Source organism: Solanum verrucosum, unplaced genomic scaffold (genome assembly GCF_900185275.1).
Source record: "Solanum verrucosum unplaced genomic scaffold, falcon-dt-bn FXZP01000079.1, whole genome shotgun sequence".
Classification (NCBI taxonomy): domain Eukaryota; kingdom Viridiplantae; phylum Streptophyta; class Magnoliopsida; order Solanales; family Solanaceae; genus Solanum; species Solanum verrucosum.
Window position 1 is genome coordinate 2,097,523 of NW_026020368.1, and position 19,476 is coordinate 2,116,998.

The 19,476-nt window shown below is 31.3% G+C and overlaps 1 protein-coding gene across 1 annotated transcript; it reads right to left on the reverse strand.

Moving 5' to 3' along the window:
* Nucleotides 1-16,934: 16,934 nt before the first annotated feature.
* LOC125838108 (40S ribosomal protein S15a-1) lies at nucleotides 16,935-18,959 on the reverse strand. The gene is made up of 4 exons (XM_049517163.1): nucleotides 18,891-18,959; nucleotides 17,967-18,113; nucleotides 17,724-17,884; nucleotides 16,935-17,249 (listed from the first exon to the last, which is right to left on the reverse strand). Exons 2-4 carry the CDS (start codon nucleotides 18,097-18,099, stop codon nucleotides 17,151-17,153), a joined length of 393 nt encoding a protein of 130 aa, XP_049373120.1. The 5' UTR covers nucleotides 18,100-18,113; nucleotides 18,891-18,959; the 3' UTR covers nucleotides 16,935-17,150.
* Between the last annotated feature and the right edge of the window lie 517 nt (nucleotides 18,960-19,476).

A 19,476-nucleotide genomic window follows, 5' to 3' on the forward strand; every position in this document is an offset into this window, starting at 1 on the left:
ACGATCTTCCTCACGCTACCAGCGCATCCTATACCTTGCCACATGTATAAGACCTGAACTACTTAGTGTATCCACTAGTCTATTGTGAAAAGGGTTCATCTAAAAAGGATGACCCTTTTCTACCTATGGTGGCTACATCATTTTATGGAGACGTGAGTTATCTGAACACCTGAAGCATGGATAATTTAATTTGGAAATATATTATTGGATGAGATAGGTCCTTCTTTTATATCATGTAAAATTAGGCTTTGGGCTTAAGTCACACCTCTAAAGCGAGCCCAAAAGAATAGGATTGTCCAAACCATCACTGTGAGACTTTTTAATTCTTCAAAAATATCATCGTTAGTGAACGAATTTAGTTTTATGATTAATTTCATTAGGAGTGGTATGAATTAATAACTTAAAATGTTGACGAGTCATAATCAGTGCATCTAGTTGACTTTTTTTGTAATTGTTGTTTAGTTTTATTGTGCCCTATTACATAATCTAGTATTTACAACAACGATGGGATTTTTAGTAAATTAAATAATTATCATACGGTACAATACATGAATCCAACTAAATAATAAAAAAATTATATAACCGTAACAAAGATACAATTTATTCAAACTTTATTATGACCACAATACAATACAAATACAATACGATTACGATGCATTTTACAGTGATGATAATTAATAATCATCCAAACAAGCTGGAAATGAAATAAAACAGGATTTAATACAACTCAAGTGTTGTATATGTTTTAAAAATGAACATGACAGAAAAAAGACAAACCTACCACACTTTTGCTTAGTAAATTAAAAACAACTATTGTTTATTTCAAACATTCCCCATGAATTAACAGCTCATATATTATGAATGGCATATTAAATGTCTTGAATCTAATGTATATGCCTTACTTTGCTCTTAATATTTGATTGATGAAGGTGCAATTTCATCATTATATTTATATTTTGACAGATTCAGTCAGTATCGAGTTAATCATGTTTTTAAGTTTGCCTTTGGCATTGGTGTATCCATCTTCCTCTTTATATAATGTGTCTATCACACGTGCGAAATTTAGAACTCGTTCAAGGACAAACATTGTGTTGGGATATACTATTAACCATGTAATTGTGTTATAGTATTTTTTATTTAATACCTTGTAAAGATTTTTATGTTGTTTATTTAATATAATAAATTTTTGTTTAAGTAGATCATTATGTATATATGTGTGTCCATTGCTTATATAGTAGACAATTTTGTGTATGGAGTATTGTAACTCATACACGGAAGATTAAAATTGTTGGTGCATATAAGTTATAAATTTATGTTCACGATCAAAGATGAAGTAGGACGAACATCTTGATGATCGTAGCACAAGATTAAATATAATTTGATCTTAATTATGAGAATGGTTAAATTCAACTTTTTGTGCTAGTACATTTTGTATGTATTGAACGGACCAATTAGAGACATTTGTTTATGTTCTGAATATTTATAAATAAATTCTCTAGTCCACTACATGTACTTATACTCTCAATCTTGATATAATTATTATGATCTATGTAATTTATTTTATTGTTTTAATCTATTAAAAGGTGAGACTTTTTGATGAGTCAATAAATTCCTAATAGATTAGATAATGACAAATTACATTAGTGAAATAATAATTAGTTGATAGAACCGTGTCTCGGACCCGAGTTGAAGACACCCCTTTATGATTACTTATAAGTTTTCACGTGAAAACCCTGCAGGTGGATTTTAGATCCGTCACGTGAAATAAGTTAAGTAAATATAATAAAGGATTAATTTAGTCAATGAATTAAATTTTCAGATAATTTTGATTTAATTGATTGGTGTCGTTAATTCTAACACGGGGGGTTAAATAAGATGTAGTGGTAGATTTCGAAATTAAATCGAGGAGTGCAATTACAGAATTTTAGTGGAATACTTTGTAATTTATTGCGATATGGTTAATTCGTTCATTTGAGAATTATTATCGTAGTTGGAAGCCTCTATTAAATATATCTACGGTCCCTACTATGCCTGATTAATTGACCAAGTTTGAAAAGAAGGACAAATTAATTTTATTGTTGATCTTCTTTAAAGGATGAATTATTTGAGAATTAAAGATTGAGTTAGTGACAAAAATGTTTGGCCTTAAATGGATGAAAACGTTTTTGTTCTTATTACAAAAACGTTTGGCCTTAAATGGATGAAAATGTTTTTGTTCTTATTACAAAAACGTTTGGCCTTTAATGGATGAAAACGTTTTTATCTCAATTTATTCTCATGATCCTCTTGATTGCTAATTAAGCCTGAAATTTATTTGGACGTTTTTCCTATTCATTCTTGAGTTGGAAACTAGATAAATAGGCTGGATGTGGCATGAAAGAAATCATCTTTGAAATACAAGTAATACTTGCCCACACAAGTAACTTGGTAGTAACAGTCAATCAGGAAATAGGAGAAGATCGTAGCTCTGGATCCTTGGCATCTGGACAACTTTTGTAGAAGTTTCAACAGGTTAGTGTTCTTCTAAATTCGTTTATGTTATATTGTTTAGTCTATATGTATGATTTGTGATCCTGAATATAGCTTCCGTTGTGCATATTCTAACAATATTTTCAATTTCATTTGTTTTAAGGAGTATTGACTCGATATTTTACATTGCAAGATATTTTATTAAGTTAGACTTGATAGATTATCTTTTTGTCAGATTTTTTATAATTTTATGACATTCTATTTATAATATTAATCTTTTATTCAAACATGCATTTCATGCATAGAGATTATGTACTTTTAGTTTTTATAATTACTTTAATTAAAACATACTGAATTGAAAAATACAAATCAATTATTTTTTATAATATTATTTAAGCACATATGTTTATTAATTAATATATTTTCAAAAGACAATATATATCTTAATATTCAATTTAATATCATTTATAAAAGTTTTTATTTGTCTAATATAAATATACAATTTAATATCATGTGTTTGGTACACACGTGTTGCTAAGCCTTTTTTATCAAAATATCTGAAATACCCTTAAAGTTGTTAAACATTATAAAATACTAATTATTATAATTTTTATTTCTAAAATAAATCGAATAAAAATTAATTTATATTTTAATTTAACTTCAATATAAATAATAATGACTATATCTTTTCTTTACCACAAATAATCTATAAAGAAAAAATAAAAAAGGAAAAAATAATTTAGAAGAAAAAAAATAAAGAAAGAGCAAAGAGAAGTGGAAAAACGGAAGAAAAGAAAGAGCAAAAAGAGGGGGAGAAAGGGATAAAACGAAAGAAAGAAAGAGCAAGAAGAAGAAAAAATGGAGGAAACAATATAGAAATTATAAAAGAATATTGGGGATAAAAAGGTAGGTGCTTTAGACTAGAACCTTACTCTAGCACCGCGAAGGGATAAGATGTTTGACTATAGTAGTATACCTTAATCATCAATCTTCATGTTCTTCTATCTAAGATCATATCAACGATGGGATATAGTTATATCATATCCTATTTTGAATTCTTTTTTAATCTAGTTGAAGAAAATGATAACGGGTTGAATTTCTTAAGCTTCTTTCATATATTTACTTTTTTATTATTTAAACATAAATTTTAACTTCTCTACCAACAGTTGTAATGCTAGTACGGTAGTTCCATGAGAAGGTTTACGTTATAATACAAAGAGAACATATGCTTATTTATCTATTTAATATATCTTTGATATATATAAATATCAGAGCAGGATGGATTCTTTTTCATAAATCATGTGAATTTTTTTTATATAATATATACTAATTGATAATGAGGTTCTTTTTTTAAAGAAAAATAATGAGTGATGATGAAAGTTGAAACTAGGAGTGATTTCCTTTCTCCATTGCACCTATTGAATTATATATAATCTTGAGTTCTTGACCACCAAATTTAATGACATGTGCAAGTGATGATGCTATATGAAAATTTTGGTCACCAAATTTGATGACTCATGTGATGACATATGTGTATTTTTGAAATATATTAAGGACCGCTACTATCATGTTTATGTATTAAGTACCTAAATTTAAAATTAAGTCATACATTTTATTAATTTTAAATTTAGTCATACATTAAGGACCTTTTTAATCATTTTCTCTACGCATCGAAATTGCTTCAATTTTATGCAAAGTGAGTTGTGTGTATGATTTTGCTGATCCACTAAGCCAAATCCGAACAAATTAAACATTAAAGAAAGTGAATCATCTCATCTTAAAATTTAAAATTTAATTTGTTAGAGAAAGCACACTTTAATTAGTTAGCGTTGCTAAGGAATTGAAAGTTCAAATTGAACTTGTTCACGATAGCAGCCAAGATTTAATTGTTACTTGTTACTTTCAATTATCTCATTTGACCTTGTTTCTAGTGAAGTGTCTAAGTAACACTCAATCTCAAATACTAAATAAAACAGTAATAACATTGATATCGATGTATAATTATATAATATGCATTTGTTTCTGGTCATAAAGAAAAAAATACCTCATCATGATTGTTTCCTCTCCATCCTCCATTACATCACATCTTTCTCCCAACCGGCATCCACTCTTACTTCCACTCCATTTCTCATATAATTTGTCTATATTACATGTAAATATTTTTAAAATAATTTTTACTTACTCAACAAATACAAAAAAATAAATCAAAAATCTATTTATTTTTCTAAAACTATTTGTTATGAAATATCTTTCATAAAATACATTCTTCTTTTTACAAAACCCGTCATACGTCTAAAAGGTCGTTCTAAGTTAAAGAGAAATGAATAAGACCATGTGCTTTAATTTTTGACAGCTCAACAAGATATTTTGGTTTTCTTAATTTGTTGTATTATCTTTTTAACTCTAGGTGGACCTGCAGAATGAAAATTTAAAACCACACATTCGTATATTCCTTATATCACACATAAATAACCTGAATTAATAATATTATTATTTAAATAAATTAATAATAATATTAATACATGTCGGTTACGTATGATAATAGATTAGACGAATGTGTATGTTGAACTAGAATTTAGAATTTTTAAGTTTAGACTTATCATCAAACTTATAATCATTTTTTTAGTAAATTTACAATTAGATATTTATATATATTTAATAAATGTTCTAATACAAATACAAAATAAAAATAAAAAATTATTGAGTTCGTCTGAATTTTAAGAGTGTCTTTGTCAACGTGCTTAACATTTACAACCTCATATTCTTAGTACAGTACTTTTTAGACGTGAGGCTTTTGGGGACAACCTTGTGAACCCAAAAAAGAAAATATATAAGGGTCTGTTTGAAAGGACACAATGGAATTGGGAATTGGTGTAATTACTCTCTTTGTCCTGTTTGGTAGACCAAGTAATTACATGGTAAGAGGGGAATTGGGTGTAATTGAAGGGGTGTAATTACACTCCTCAATTCCTTGGGGAGGGTAAGGAATTAAGTGTAATTACACCATGTAATTACATGAATTTTTTAATATTATCTTTTTTAATATATTTTTATTTGAAACACCAAAAGGTCACTTCTTTCTTTTTGTCTGGACATTTCCATTTCTTTCAACGGCACAAGAAACAAACCTTGTGCATCTTCTTTCAAAGTAAGACTTCTTTTTGATTCATGTTACTTTCAAATTTTGATGTCTAGGTAGATTGTGTATGAGTTTGATCTTTGTATTTTCTCCTATTAGTTCTTGAGATTAAAATAAATATGAGAATTAATTTTTTTCTTTAATTTTTTATAATAAATTGGAACTGGGTTTGGTGTCTAAAGTCAAATTTGTATTCATTAATTAATTAATTTAAGTAGTAATATTATTTACTTAAAATCTAATTTATTTTAAAATTTAACTGTGTAATTACACTGTGGCATCCAAACAGGACATGGGTAATTACAGTGTAATTACACTGTGGCAATCAAACAGGCCAATGTAATTACTAGACAGTTTAATTACTAGGCTGGTAATTACTACCCTAGTAATTACACCAATTCCAATTACCAGGTGGCTTTCCAAACAGACCCTAAATATCATACAGTTGTAAGGTTAGTACTATATTTGAAAGTGACAATTTATGATATTTGGTTCCTTTGATTTTAACTAAAAGAAGTCAATTTAAGAACAAATTAACTTGATATTATATATATAATTTTAAATTTTATTTTGTACATAAAAGCATTTACTTTGATATATTATTTCAATTTTTCAATGGTCCAATAAAAGTTACAGTCTATAAATATTAGCAACTCTAATAAAGTTCAATTCAAAATCAAATCAGTACTAATGTTGAATATTTGTTCTTTAGTTTTACATTGATTTACACATTTAAAATACATAACTTAAATTTATTTTTCTTTAATATTTAATCAAGTATACTTATTAGACTTATTTTAGTATGATTTAGTACTTTTAGATTATGATCATTTTCCTTATGAATTATTAGTTTATAATATTTATTAATTTATGCAAATTCCTTATTATTTTTTGTTGAAAATTTTAGTGTCATCACTCATCTCATATTTTGTGTTATTTTCTTAAGCAACACCTTAGATAGTTGTATTTTGGTATGACTAAAGAAATATTTGGAGCACAACTTAATTAAATGCTTTTACAGAAAAACTAAAAAAAAAAAAACTAAAGTTGCAAAAACCGAGTTTTAGTAGTTTGGTTTGTTTATAAATTTAAAAATCTTACATAAATAATTTAATTTGATATTTAAAAACTCAAATCAACCCAATCATATACACCCCTAACCACAATTATGTGGCCCAAAAACGACCACTAATATACAAAGATTATACTAATTATTTTCTCTAAAGCAAAATTAAACAAGTGGATTGTTCCCATTTGGACAATATTTAATAGAAGTTCAAAAAAATGAGAGTTTGAAGTTGAAAGCACTTTGAATTTTTATAAATGGCAGCTATTGTACCACTTGAAATACCCCTCAAGCTAGTCCTTCAACTTCAAATTCTCTATTTACATTTAAGTTAAAATAATGGATAGAGTAATAAAATACAATTTATAAAAGATATATTTCTTTGTTTCAATTTATGTGAAGGATTTGAATTACAAAAAGTTAAAATACTTAATTTTAATTATGAAATTTGGTACATATTAATTGTAACGATCTGTTAGGTCTTGTTGAGTAGGAGTGCCCTTTTTTCATAAAAGATCCTTCCATGAAATTTTTAATGAGAATTTTGAACTATTAATTTAACTTTGGCTATTTAATTAATGAATAATTTTAAATAATTAATTTAATTGATGGTTAATGAGCCAAGTGTACAATTTATTTATTTAATAATCATAGAGTTGTTAAAAAGAGTTGGCTTAGCCCCACTCGGTCCAAGCCTCGCGGGCCAAGTAATTTGAAGGTCTAGGGTGGGCCAGCCCTTCATTTGGAAGGGTGAAGGGCTTGAAAATGTTCAACCCAACCCAACCCTAAAAGGGCCGAGGGCTGGGGCGAGTTAGTCCTTCTTTTTTTCTTTTTTTCATTTTTCTTCTTTTCAAACTTATAATTCTATAACATCAAGAAAATGAGAAGATTTTCAATTCAAATATGGCAAACAATGGTGTTGTTTCAATAACACTAGCAAAAAAAAATTTAGTGTCATTAGCATGTATCTTGCATACCAGATACGCGAGCGATATAAAAGAGTGACATGTCAGATGGGAGGGAGGCGAGGGCGCGAGATTTGTCTATGTATCCTAGATACATGTGATTCTACATGGATAGAGTGTATCTAGAACATATTAACCTAATTTTGAGTCCATATATTCCGAGATACATGTATCTGGACGTACCAAAATCTGGTAAGATTCATAATATTATAACATAGCGTGTATTTAAGTAATTAGATTATATACTAGTGAGATTATTGTAAGTTACCCTTAAACTAAAAGTTTTGGCCCATGGGCCAACCCCGGTCCGTCCCCGATCTAGCCTCAAGGGCCAAGGGTTTATATGGGCCGGGCTTATAAGCCTTAATTTTAAATGGGCTTGAAAAATCTTATCCCAACCCTATCCCAATATTATCTCTGCACACAACGAAGAGAACCATCGCATTAATAGAAAAAGCACAAAATTTGCCAGGTAAAAAGAAAAATCTGTCATTCAAGTATGAGTTGAGAGGTTAGTGATTAACCCTCTATGGCTATGCATTTATGGTATTAAGATGTCGGTTGGAAAAAAATAAATTAGTAAAATTAATCTTTGGAAAATTTTGACACTATTTACACATGCTGGGTTCTTTGGGAAGATAAGTTAGTTGTTAATTAAGAAAGAGTAATCATAAAGTAATGATTGACTCATTATATAAAGGAGGATACATTTTTAAAAGGAACTGAAGTATGTTTGCCGTGAAATATTAGAGTTTTTTTGTTAAATTTTCATTTAGTTTCTGTCGAGATTCTTGCAACCATTGAATGTTAAGCATAAGTTATATGAATACCATTAGATTATGTTATTTTGAGGAATTAAGACTTAACCCTAGGCTTGAATTTTAGGAAATATGAGACTTGACATATTAATTATACCAAGATTAGGAGATCGATTAGAGATATGAGTAAGTTTTTTGGGTTTAGACTAGAAATGTAGTAATATGAATGTCTACAGATTCGTTTACTTACGAATAATGACTATTTGATAGATTCGGGACATTCTGAAGCTTACGAAAGGGAAAGGCAAAATCTTGAGGATTCGTGACACGTGTTCGACATTCAAGGTATGTTAAGACTTTCAAACTTCGTTGAAGGACAATTTTTCTAATTAAAGATTAAAAATGTAATAGACAATGGGTAAAGGGGAAAGATGGGGTCTCGTACCAATGATGTGACGGGTATTGGTATGAGTATCGGTGTTATAAAGGGAAAGTTTATTACTATAGAATGACGGATTGTAATTCGAGAATGCCCAACCATATGGGCATTAGTTGATGTATTATTGACTTGGTTTCTTTTGTGTTATTGTGCTTATTTATGAACCCGTATATTTGTGATAGTTGAGGTGAATATATATCATACTGATATTTGATTGATTGAAATGCATCATCATCCCCTGTTATTGATATCATATTGTACACATTCTTTGCCATGAGATTGAGTATAAGTTGGGCATGTGGAGATCGTCTATGCTAGGATTGTTCAATTTTATGATTATAAGTTGGGCACGTGGAGACTGTCTGTGCTAGGGATTATTTAATTTTATGATAGTGTGTTGAGATCGTCTGTGTTGGTATATCGACCTCGCGAGTCTCCCATGGGTACGAACTCTCGATCTTTTCAAAAAGTATCGTGTATATACGGTTGAGAGAGTATTTGACATCTGAGGCATATTGTTTCATGGTGTTGTATTGCTTTGCATCTCATTACATCCTTTATTCTTATTTGATTGTGTGCTTATTTGGTGGTTGGACATTACGTGACCTTTGATTATCCCTATTTGATGAAACTTGACTGATAAGTATAATGTAGACTTGTAAAATTGAAGGATGATTTTCTTATATACTCTGTCATTACTTTTTTCGTTGTTGATTTATGAGACATGCTGAGTACACGTGGTTTCGTACTCATGCTACACTTGTTGCACTCTTTTGTGGTGCAGATTCGATTTCGAATACGAGAGCTTGGAGTATCTTGGAGTTGTGGTGAGGTGTTTGGCTGTTCCGCAACCCACATCTTCCTCTATCTTATTATTTATTTTGTTGTTATAGTATTCAGACGGGATATTTCTTACATTTAGACTTATCATTTTGGTTTCAGACTTGCACCGTATTCTAGAAGCTCTTATACTTATGACACCAAAATATTGGTGGTATTTTAGTTTTTCCGCATTTCGTACTTATGAAAGACTTAGTGTTTGAGGTTTACTTTGTAACATCCCGCACCTAGAAACGACTATAAAGAGTTTAAAATATGAAAATATTGGTTTTTGGAAAGAATAAGGAAATCTGGAAATTGTCTAAGTTAAGAAAGTGAGTTTTGGTCATTTTCAAATAGCCATAACTCCTACCTCAGGAGAAGTTAGGAGCAGCTCTTGATATGGTTGGAAAGACCTTGGAGATATCTTTCCAACGCTGCCTAGATTGCACGATTTTGACATCGTATGAGTGATATATGCCTTTCGAAAGTTGGGTTGTTGGATTGAGGAAAGTCCCAAACCGGATTTAGGGAAGCAAAGTAGTCTTTTCTCTAATTAATTTCCTAATTTGATTTTAGGGATTTATTGGGGTAAAAACATAACTTAGTCATATTGGAGAATTGAGAAATACGCTTAGGGCTTGGAGAAGAGAGAAAAGAAGAACGAAAGGGAGAAAAAGGCAAGAATTCGTCAAGATCATCCAAACTTGCGAGTGGAATTCATCGGGGGTGATCCCAATTAAGGTATGTGAGATCTTTTCTTGTTGGGTTAGTTCACCCACACTCTCATCTTATTTCTATTCAGAGAATGGTTGTTGATTGAATGAAAAGTTAGGGAGTTCTTGAAGAACTTTGTTGAAATTCGTTAAGTTCTTATTGGTTGAATTGTTGATGCTTGGGGGTTGAGTTGATTTATGTTTCTCTGTTTTCGAGTTAGATTGGTTGTGTATTAAGGTTTCAATTGATCCTAAGTGTTTGGGGAAGGAACTAGGGAAGATTGGAGGGCTTAGAGATGAAAAACTTAGAAGAAAAATTAAGAACACCTGGGTAACGAGGCTGGGGCGCCGCGCCAGCCAGAGCGCTCCACAGACTTCTCTGAAGTTTAGGGTCTGGCGCCCCACGCCTCTCAGAGCTTCAAGGACGTCAGTTCACCCCATTTTCCCCCCATCTTTTCGTACTAGTTTCTAATAGATGTACCTACGTTTTCTAGTTGAATCCAACACTCTAAGGTACATCTAAACATCATGAAATCATCCATAAACATGAGATCATGAACCTTGAATCCATAATTCAATTCAAGGAAAGTTAAGATCAAAGTCAAAGAAGTTAAGAGTCAAGTCTAGAAGTTAAGAAGCAAGTCAAAGGAAAGTTTCTTAAAGTTTTCAAGAGTCTTTAACAAACGTTTTAACTTCATTTTAAGGCTCAAGTTTCAAGTTAAGCAAATAGTAAAGAGTTGAGTTCATTTCTCAAAAAGCTATAAGGGGACTAAGTATTCCCAAAGAGTTTATAAATGTTTTCACATTTGAGCAAGAAAGGGAACATCGATTCCAAGAGAGCTTTTAAGTTAAGTTTTGAGCAATTATCTCAATTCAAAGAAAGAATTTTGTTTTTTACAAACATATGAGCTAAGTATATTTTGGGAGTAGTATTGAGCACCTATATAGGGATGCGAGTTCATATTAACTCAAGTCTCCATAAACCATGTAGCCATCATGGGTAGTAAATAATCATACTTTTTAGATGACTCCTTAAGATGCTTTTACCATAGACCAGTGGATCCACTAAGTTAAGCGTTCTATATGACGGCAAAGTATAAGACAGTTCTGGCAGCGTGGGCAAGACGTTGTATCACCACTTAGGCTCATAGTGGTGGTTGTCGGTTAGAGAATCTCCCACAAAAGTTATATTACTTTTATATTTAAGTAAAGTTGAGTTTGTTATTGCTTTATATTAATGAACTAAGTTGTTTACACTGTTTTACAAGCTTTATATATATTGCATGTGTCTTATTGCTTTATATTGAGTTCAGTTGTTCATGAGTTAAACAGAGCCAAGGTAAGTGTTCATTTGTACTCCTTTTAAGCTTAAGTTGTGGTTTAGCATTCTAACTCGCATACTCGTACATTCAATGTACTGATGCCAGTTGGCATGCATCTTATTATGATGCAGACACAGGTAACCAGGATCAGCATCCAACGCGCCGTTGATCCAGTTGAGCACTCCAGAGTCAGTGTTGAGCCTCCTTGCATTCCGGGGGACTCTTTTATTTCGCTTTCCTAGTTTTTATTTATTAGGATGTTGTGGGATCTGTCCCAACATCCATCTCAGTATTATAGAGGCTTCATAGACAATCAGACAGTTATTATTGAGTCTCTCATCTATGTATTTGCAGATACTTTGTTTTGAGACATAAGTTGCCATTTTGGCTAAGATGTTATCATTTAAACTATTGTAATGAGTTTATTCTGTTGAGTTAAGTCTTCCGCTGAGTTAAGTAAGCCAGGCCAAGGGTCCGCTTGGGGCCAGTGATAGTCTCCGAATGTTAGCCACGTCCAGGGTGTAGGCTCGGAGCGTGACATACTTGTTGTTTATCTTTCACCTTAATTATTTAGTTAAATTGGTAAAACTACTAGATTGGCTTACCTATCAGTTGAGAGCATGGGTACCATCACGACATTAAAATTTTGGATCATGACATTCATCAAAAGTTTTAAAAGCAAAATTCACATATTTAAAAACAACACAAAATATATTGCAAGCCAACATAACTAATGATCAAAAATATTTTTGAAAATTTTAAAAAATTAAAATGGAGGAGAAAACAGTTACACCTTCACATGAGATGACATAGAGGGAATACTAATATATCCAAATTGTGGCTAAGGGTGTGTTGAGGAAAATATCTTCCAAAAAGTGATTGTCAATTTTTACATTTCGGTTGATTAAAAAATTTTAAAAATAAATAAGTTCTACGAGTCATATTTCATATGATTATGGCCTCTCCATCCTTCATCACATCATATCTTTGAACCCTACCCTCACCACCAACTCTTACTCCTATCCCACCTTTCATAGTATTTGTTTTAGATTATATATAAATATTTTTAAAATAATATATATTTCACTTACCTAATAAATGCAAAAAATAAATCAAAAATCAATTTATTTCCATAAAAATAATTTTCTAAAAAACATTTTTTCATAAAAGACATTTACTTTTAACACACCCTACGTCAGCTTGAAAGGTTCTAAGTGAGAGAGAAATGAATAAGACCATGTGATTTAATTTTTTACAACTCAACAAGATATTTTAGGTCTCCTTTGGTGTATTATCATTAACTTTGATTGGACCGCAAAGAATAAAAATTTAAAATCATAGAAGGTGAGTGACTTTGTAAGTAAAACAAAATGCATAATTGAGTGACTTTGTGCATAAAACAAAATGCATAAGACATAAAGAGAATAATTTTGGGGAAAAAAGGTAAAATAAAAGGTTGAGTAACTTTGTATGTAAAACATTCATAGTTGAATGACTTTTCAGTTAAAAATCAAAGTTGAATGACTTTCTGATAAAAGAGTCTATAGTTGAGTGACTTTTGAGTTAAAAACTAAAGTTAAGTGACTTTCTGATAAAAGAGTTGATAGTTGAGTGACCATCTTTGATGTTATCTCTCAAATTCATTATAAGTGTTTAAATCTTAATAAAATAGATTTGAACCATTAAGTACAAACAAATGAAGCTTAATTTTCTTGTTGAGTTGGACCAAAATTAAAGCATTGTCTTATTCATTTCTCTTTCACTTATTAAGAACCTTTTGAAGCTTGGAAATACTGTCACCTTTCTTCTTCTTTTTTCCTTCTAAAATATTGCTTGATCGATCAATTTGACGTAGGACTAGTTTGGGGAGTATTTCAAGTGATATAATAGTTGTCAAAGTGCTTTCAACTTTAATCAAATCTTGTCCACACGAGACTAATCCACTTGTTTTAATTGAAGAATTATTTATTTATGAGATAAGCGTCAAAAACAGACCCAAACTATCCCCATTTTTTGAATTTCATGCCTAAATTAACTATTGAGAGTGTGAGTTTCATACCTAAACTATCAACATTGTCACCATAAAAATCTTTTTTAAGATTATCAAATTGTTCAAAGGATATTTACAGACAAGCCTATACATATGATATCCGTTATATTTTAAAAAATAGACAACTTATCTACTACTATAACATATATAAATTAAAAGTGATCCAATAGCATAAAAAATATTTATTTTGACAATACTATAACTAAAACTCTTTTTCTTTAAATATTTAATTTGTGTTGTTTGGTGGAGCAAAGGTATAGAAACTACCATCACCAAATGCAAATTACTTGAGCAATCAGCAGGAATTGGATCAAAAAAATCATACACACAACTTGCTTTGCATAAAATTTTGAAGCATTTTCGATGTCTAGAGAAAATGAACAAAAATGTCCTTAATGTATGAGTTGATTTTAAATTTATTTGGTCCTTGATATATTTCAAAATGTAATTAGTGCATTACACAAAGGTACTTCTGTAAAATGCAATCTGATTTCAAAATTCCTAATCCTAACTTGAAAGAGCTTTTTAAAAACTTTGAATATAGAATTGAAGATTGAAGAAAAAGAAATTTTATTCGATAAACTATGGAAAGTATCCTACAATATCTTTGATTAGTCCAAGTAGATGTCGATGCTGCCTCAATTTATTTTGACAGCAAAAGTCACGATTGTCTTTACTTAAATAATTTAGGCCTAAAGCTAAATTGATCATATTTTAGCAAAAGTTACGATTGCTTTACTTATATAACTTAGGTCTAAATTAATCATATTTTAGAATACATTTAGGACTATTTTTATCATATTTATACATCAAAGACAAAATGAAATCCAAGTCCACACATGGAGGGTATAGATTATTGTAATCATGTTTTTGCCTAAAAGATGCAATTTCTGAAGAAGGGAAAAGCTACAAGCAAAACTTTAGGGGAAGAAGAAAAAATAGAATAAAATGTGTCGGTCATCATTTACTCCAATAATGTTTTGTTTTTTGTTTTTTTACCAGCCATTACTAAAGGTTGTGAGCATTGATTTGGGATTTGGGAAATTAGATTTGATCCCTACCATATTTATTATTCACCGAGGTACAAAATAAGAGGGGTCACCTGTTGAAGATAAGGGAAGCTGAAGAAAAGGAAACATGTTGTATAATCAATGTGTATAATTGTTAACTGTTATAGAATAAGAGTCATATTAGGATTGAATTATTGTGTTAACTAAACTCGACTAGGCTACTATGTCTTGTGTCAGTCGATTAGAATAAGTTATAATTGTAGTAATAGTAGTCAACCTCCACTCTTGAAAATTGTATATTTATATTGTAGTAGAACTTTAAATATAGCTAGCCTAGGACTCTACAATTAACTCATATATAAGGAGCATGTACTCGACAATTTCCATCATTAATACAATCCTTGATTTCTCTCATTCTTTTACTTGAGAATTCTATTTCTCTTTATAAAAAAGCATGAACTCGAATCATTACTAGAATCCTTGATTTCTCCTGTTCTTTAACTTGAGAATTCTACGGCATGGACCCCAAGCATTTGGTTTCTTATTATGTAAAAGAAAGGATATTGTAAAGACTATTCTTTTTTTATCCTATTCGACTTTAGCTAACACAAGACAATAGTCTAGTCGACTTAAGTTAACATAGTAGCCCACACCTGCACTCAAGTTTTTGGAGCAAAATCATGCATATAATGAATTGAAGATCTTTTTACTTATATGCGATGTATAATGTATTTTATTTTACTACATTATTTTTTAATTATAATGTTAAAATAAGTTGTATCGTTCATTGTTTAATAGCACTTTATTGTTTGATTTTCAACAATCATTAAATTTACTTAAGTATCGTTGATTATTATAAATAGAAAACTTATCAACAATTACTATAAAAATATCTGAAGACGATTTGTTCTAGGCTGTACTGCCTCATTGCACTAAAGAACATACTAATAGAGTCAGCTTCAATTTGCACTTGTGTTGATTAATTATTGGCTGGCCTCGTACCACTTTATATAATGATATTTGTATAGGTATAAAAACTGGCCAAATGTGAGGCCGAATCAGGTAAAGACAACCTAACCTCAAGAGGGATATTACAACTACTCGTATGAAAAGCTAAGCGAGATAATCCTCAGCTATCTCTATCCTAACTTATGTCATCCATAATCTTCTATCTAAGGTCGTGTCCTCAATAACTTGTAGTTATATCATATCATGTTTAGCCATCACACCTTCGTATTGGTGAATCCACACATCTCTTCTTTACATGCCCAATGCATCAAAGTCTTCCTTCCCGCACCTATCAAGGCCACTACTACCTGGCCCAGGTGTTCTCATTTCTGATTTTATATATCTTCTATTTTTCCCACACATCCACCTCAGCTTCCTTATTTCCACAACTTTCAACTTTTGAATGTTGAAATTATTGACCAACCAACATTCCGCTCCATACAACATAGCCAATCTAACCAATAGTAGATCAATATATTCCAAGAAATTTTACGTCTAGTTCATCCAATGATTCTTCAAGTCACTAATCGATAAAATACCAAACAAAAAGCAAAATAAAAGGATATCAAAGTTCACACCTATGCTACAGTAACAAGAATAACAAGTAAATCAATAGATCCATCCACTAGTTCCTTCATCACCACATCCCCAACACACTATTTCCTAGTCCAAGATATTTCAATACTGAGCAGGGTCAAATGATAGAAAGCAGTGGAACAAGCAATAGAGATTAGGACACTCAGATACCACAAGGAAGTTGGTGAAGCATTTGGCAAGAAAACAACAGTAAAAATATTCCATGAGGCCAATTAAACATATTTTGCATTGCAATTGACAAAAAGGTACAAGATATATATATCCTTTTAGATAGTTTGAGAATTACTTATCACTGGCAAATAGCAATTCTAGAATTTATGCACCAACAGTTGATGCACTATGAATGTCACTGTGATATCATCAGAGGCCAATGACACAAATAACTCCCAGAGGCTGACTTGAAAAAAAGGAGTTTATAACTGATAGATCAAGTGATCACAACGCCAAACTCAGGATGTTTATATCCAGTTCAAACTTTCATAAACATCTATTTAACTGCTGTATCCAGATAAAAATAAATGGGGGACTTACATGCAGTCAAGTACCTCAAGCTCCAACTAACACAATAACTTAAAAGACACAAAAGCTCATCAAAGAAGGATAACTGATAGACAAACATCAACTTATGTTCTCCGGATGTAAGTTTACAATACTGATAATCTTTGTCCAAGAAATGTAGATAATATCCCAACTAACAATTGAAGGAAAACAAACTAAGAACCATTTCAATTGTAATGAAGGCCGAAGTAAGACCAAAATTGGGTGTTCATTCATCTTTGTCAACACAAGAAGTTAATAAAAGAAACCAAGAACCTTTCCACCAACATTCTTCCTTCTAGCCTCCTCATGGTCCATAATACCGGCGGAGGTGGTCAGTACAATGTATCCAAACTGCAAGATCAAACAAAATATTTTCAGGACTAGAGAAGTTTGTGCAAGAAAAGAAAGGATACCAATCCCTCCTGCTCCTAGGTGGGGACACCAAAATCTACCATTTCTATTTTCTATTTTCCATATATATATATATATATATAATAGTTAATCCTACGGCCCAATCCAAGAAAACTAATAGTCATTATGCTGCTCAAGGCATTGGAATTTCAAATTTACTCTATGGACAAACAGTTCACTGCTGGCAATAGAAGTTTACTGCATATCAATTGAAAAAATTAGCATCTTACAGGAAATAAGATGGGCTTGAGCCAACTAAAGCTGTCACAGCGACAATAACCTAAATCCTCCCATACATTCTTAGGACTAAAAGCATATATACACCTTCCTTTTTTAACATAATATGTATGAATCAAAAGAATGCAGCCCCAAACTAATCTTATGAGCAGCACAGCTAGGTAGATGTTATTATACCTGTCTGGAAGGCAACAATCTTGCGGTCCACCCTTCAATCTCCTTAACTCCAACATCAAAGCGAGGACTAATGACACCACATTTGTTCAGCCTACCATTCAGTTCAACAACAATTTTCCCTGATCTATGATCATCAACATACTCAAATTCTCCAATGTACCCTACACAAAGATGGCAAATGTAAGAACACAAAAAGGTTGACAAATAATCTGCATAGAAAATAATCAACAAAATCTAAAGTACCATGTTTTTGCATGACAATGAGAAACTTGATGATGACTTTTGAAGAAGGCCTAATCATGACCTGGCGCTTTCCCCTCTTCTCAGCATTGTACATGCTCTTAAGAGCATCATTCAACACACTTACTCGTACCATCTTCTACAATAATGCTGCTATATCAAACCAATACAATAATCAGGCTCAAATACATAAAAGTAAGAAGATCACTGGGGAAGCAGCATAAAGTGATATGAAAAGAGACCCATTATCTGCCGATTCTAGAAGCTAAACAAGAAGACCACAGGCGGAACTACACTTTAACAAGGTGGTTAGATGAACAACCTTCTTCGAGAGTGTATATATATATTAAATATCAATATTTTTGGATATATACTAATTGTTGAACACAGATAGTAAAGAAAGATAGTCAAATTCGCCTTGTCCTAAAGTATGAACAACTTTGACGAAAACATTGGCTCTGCAGAAGACATCTCAGGTAAATGAAACAAAAAGGTCACAATACTGCTCCAATTATCAGTTCCTCAGCTCAAACCAAACATAAAAAACTATGAGATCTATCATCCCAAATAACCAAATTCTAATTCACAACTCAAAACTGGCATTTCTAATACTCACACCGTTTAATAAAATCCAAACCTACCTGTCTTCACTACAACAAGATGCATTGGCATTTGGCACTACAAAATGAGCATAAATTTGCTGCCTAGCCTAACAAGAAACCGAACGCACAATCCCACACACTTATCTAAGAGAACTATTATTACGAGACGTAATTGAGTCCTAATACCAAAAATACCAAAAATCTGGGAAGATATTGGCTCACATCTCACAGTTACATTATATCGAATCAAAAAAGATATCACACAATGTCATTAATCTTTTTTTATACATATAAACTTGGAAATCAAAGAGATTAACAAACATACACGAAGCTCTGAAGACGACGACGATGGCGAGAAGGCTGAAGATCTACTTCGCTTACAGTGCAAAAGAATATGGTAGGAGATAAAGAGCTAGGGTTTATGGTTAGGTTTAACAAAAGGATGGGCTGGATTGATGGGCTGATCCAGGCTATTTTCTTATTTGGGCCTTCAAAGCCTTCAGTACTTGGGTGGTCTAATTTAGTTCTCACCTTAATTTTTAGGAAAAATTACCTAAATACGCAATTTATTTTAGAGAAAATTATGCGGTTAACCAAATTTATACTATTTAATTACTCATCATAGCTATAGTTTGCTATAATTACCACTCGCGACTAATATTATACATTAATTACGTGGGCTGACTTCGAATTTGTATAATTAGCCACGTTTGTATATGTATAATTCGCCAGAATATACAAATACATATGTATGGTATACAATTATCTAACCGATATACATATACAATTCACTTCTCTCCCACTCTCTATCCTCTCTCGCTCGCCTCTCTCCTCCCTCTCCCAATATCGCTCGTCTCTCTCCTCCCCTCCCAATCTCGCTTTCCACAAATGCATATGTATAATATATAATT

Bases quoted from the DNA above. Each gene is read 5' to 3' on its own strand.
- LOC125838108 (XM_049517163.1), bottom strand. From the start codon at position 18,099: ATGGTACGAGTAAGTGTGTTGAATGATGCTCTTAAGAGCATGTACAAT. The intron at 17,885-17,966 runs GTACTTTAGATT...ATCTTTGTGTAG, and splicing joins CATTGTCATGCAAAAACATG to GGTACATTGGAGAATTTGAG. The intron at 17,250-17,723 runs GTATAATAACAT...TTGATCTTGCAG, and splicing joins GATTGTTGCCTTCCAGACAG to TTTGGATACATTGTACTGAC.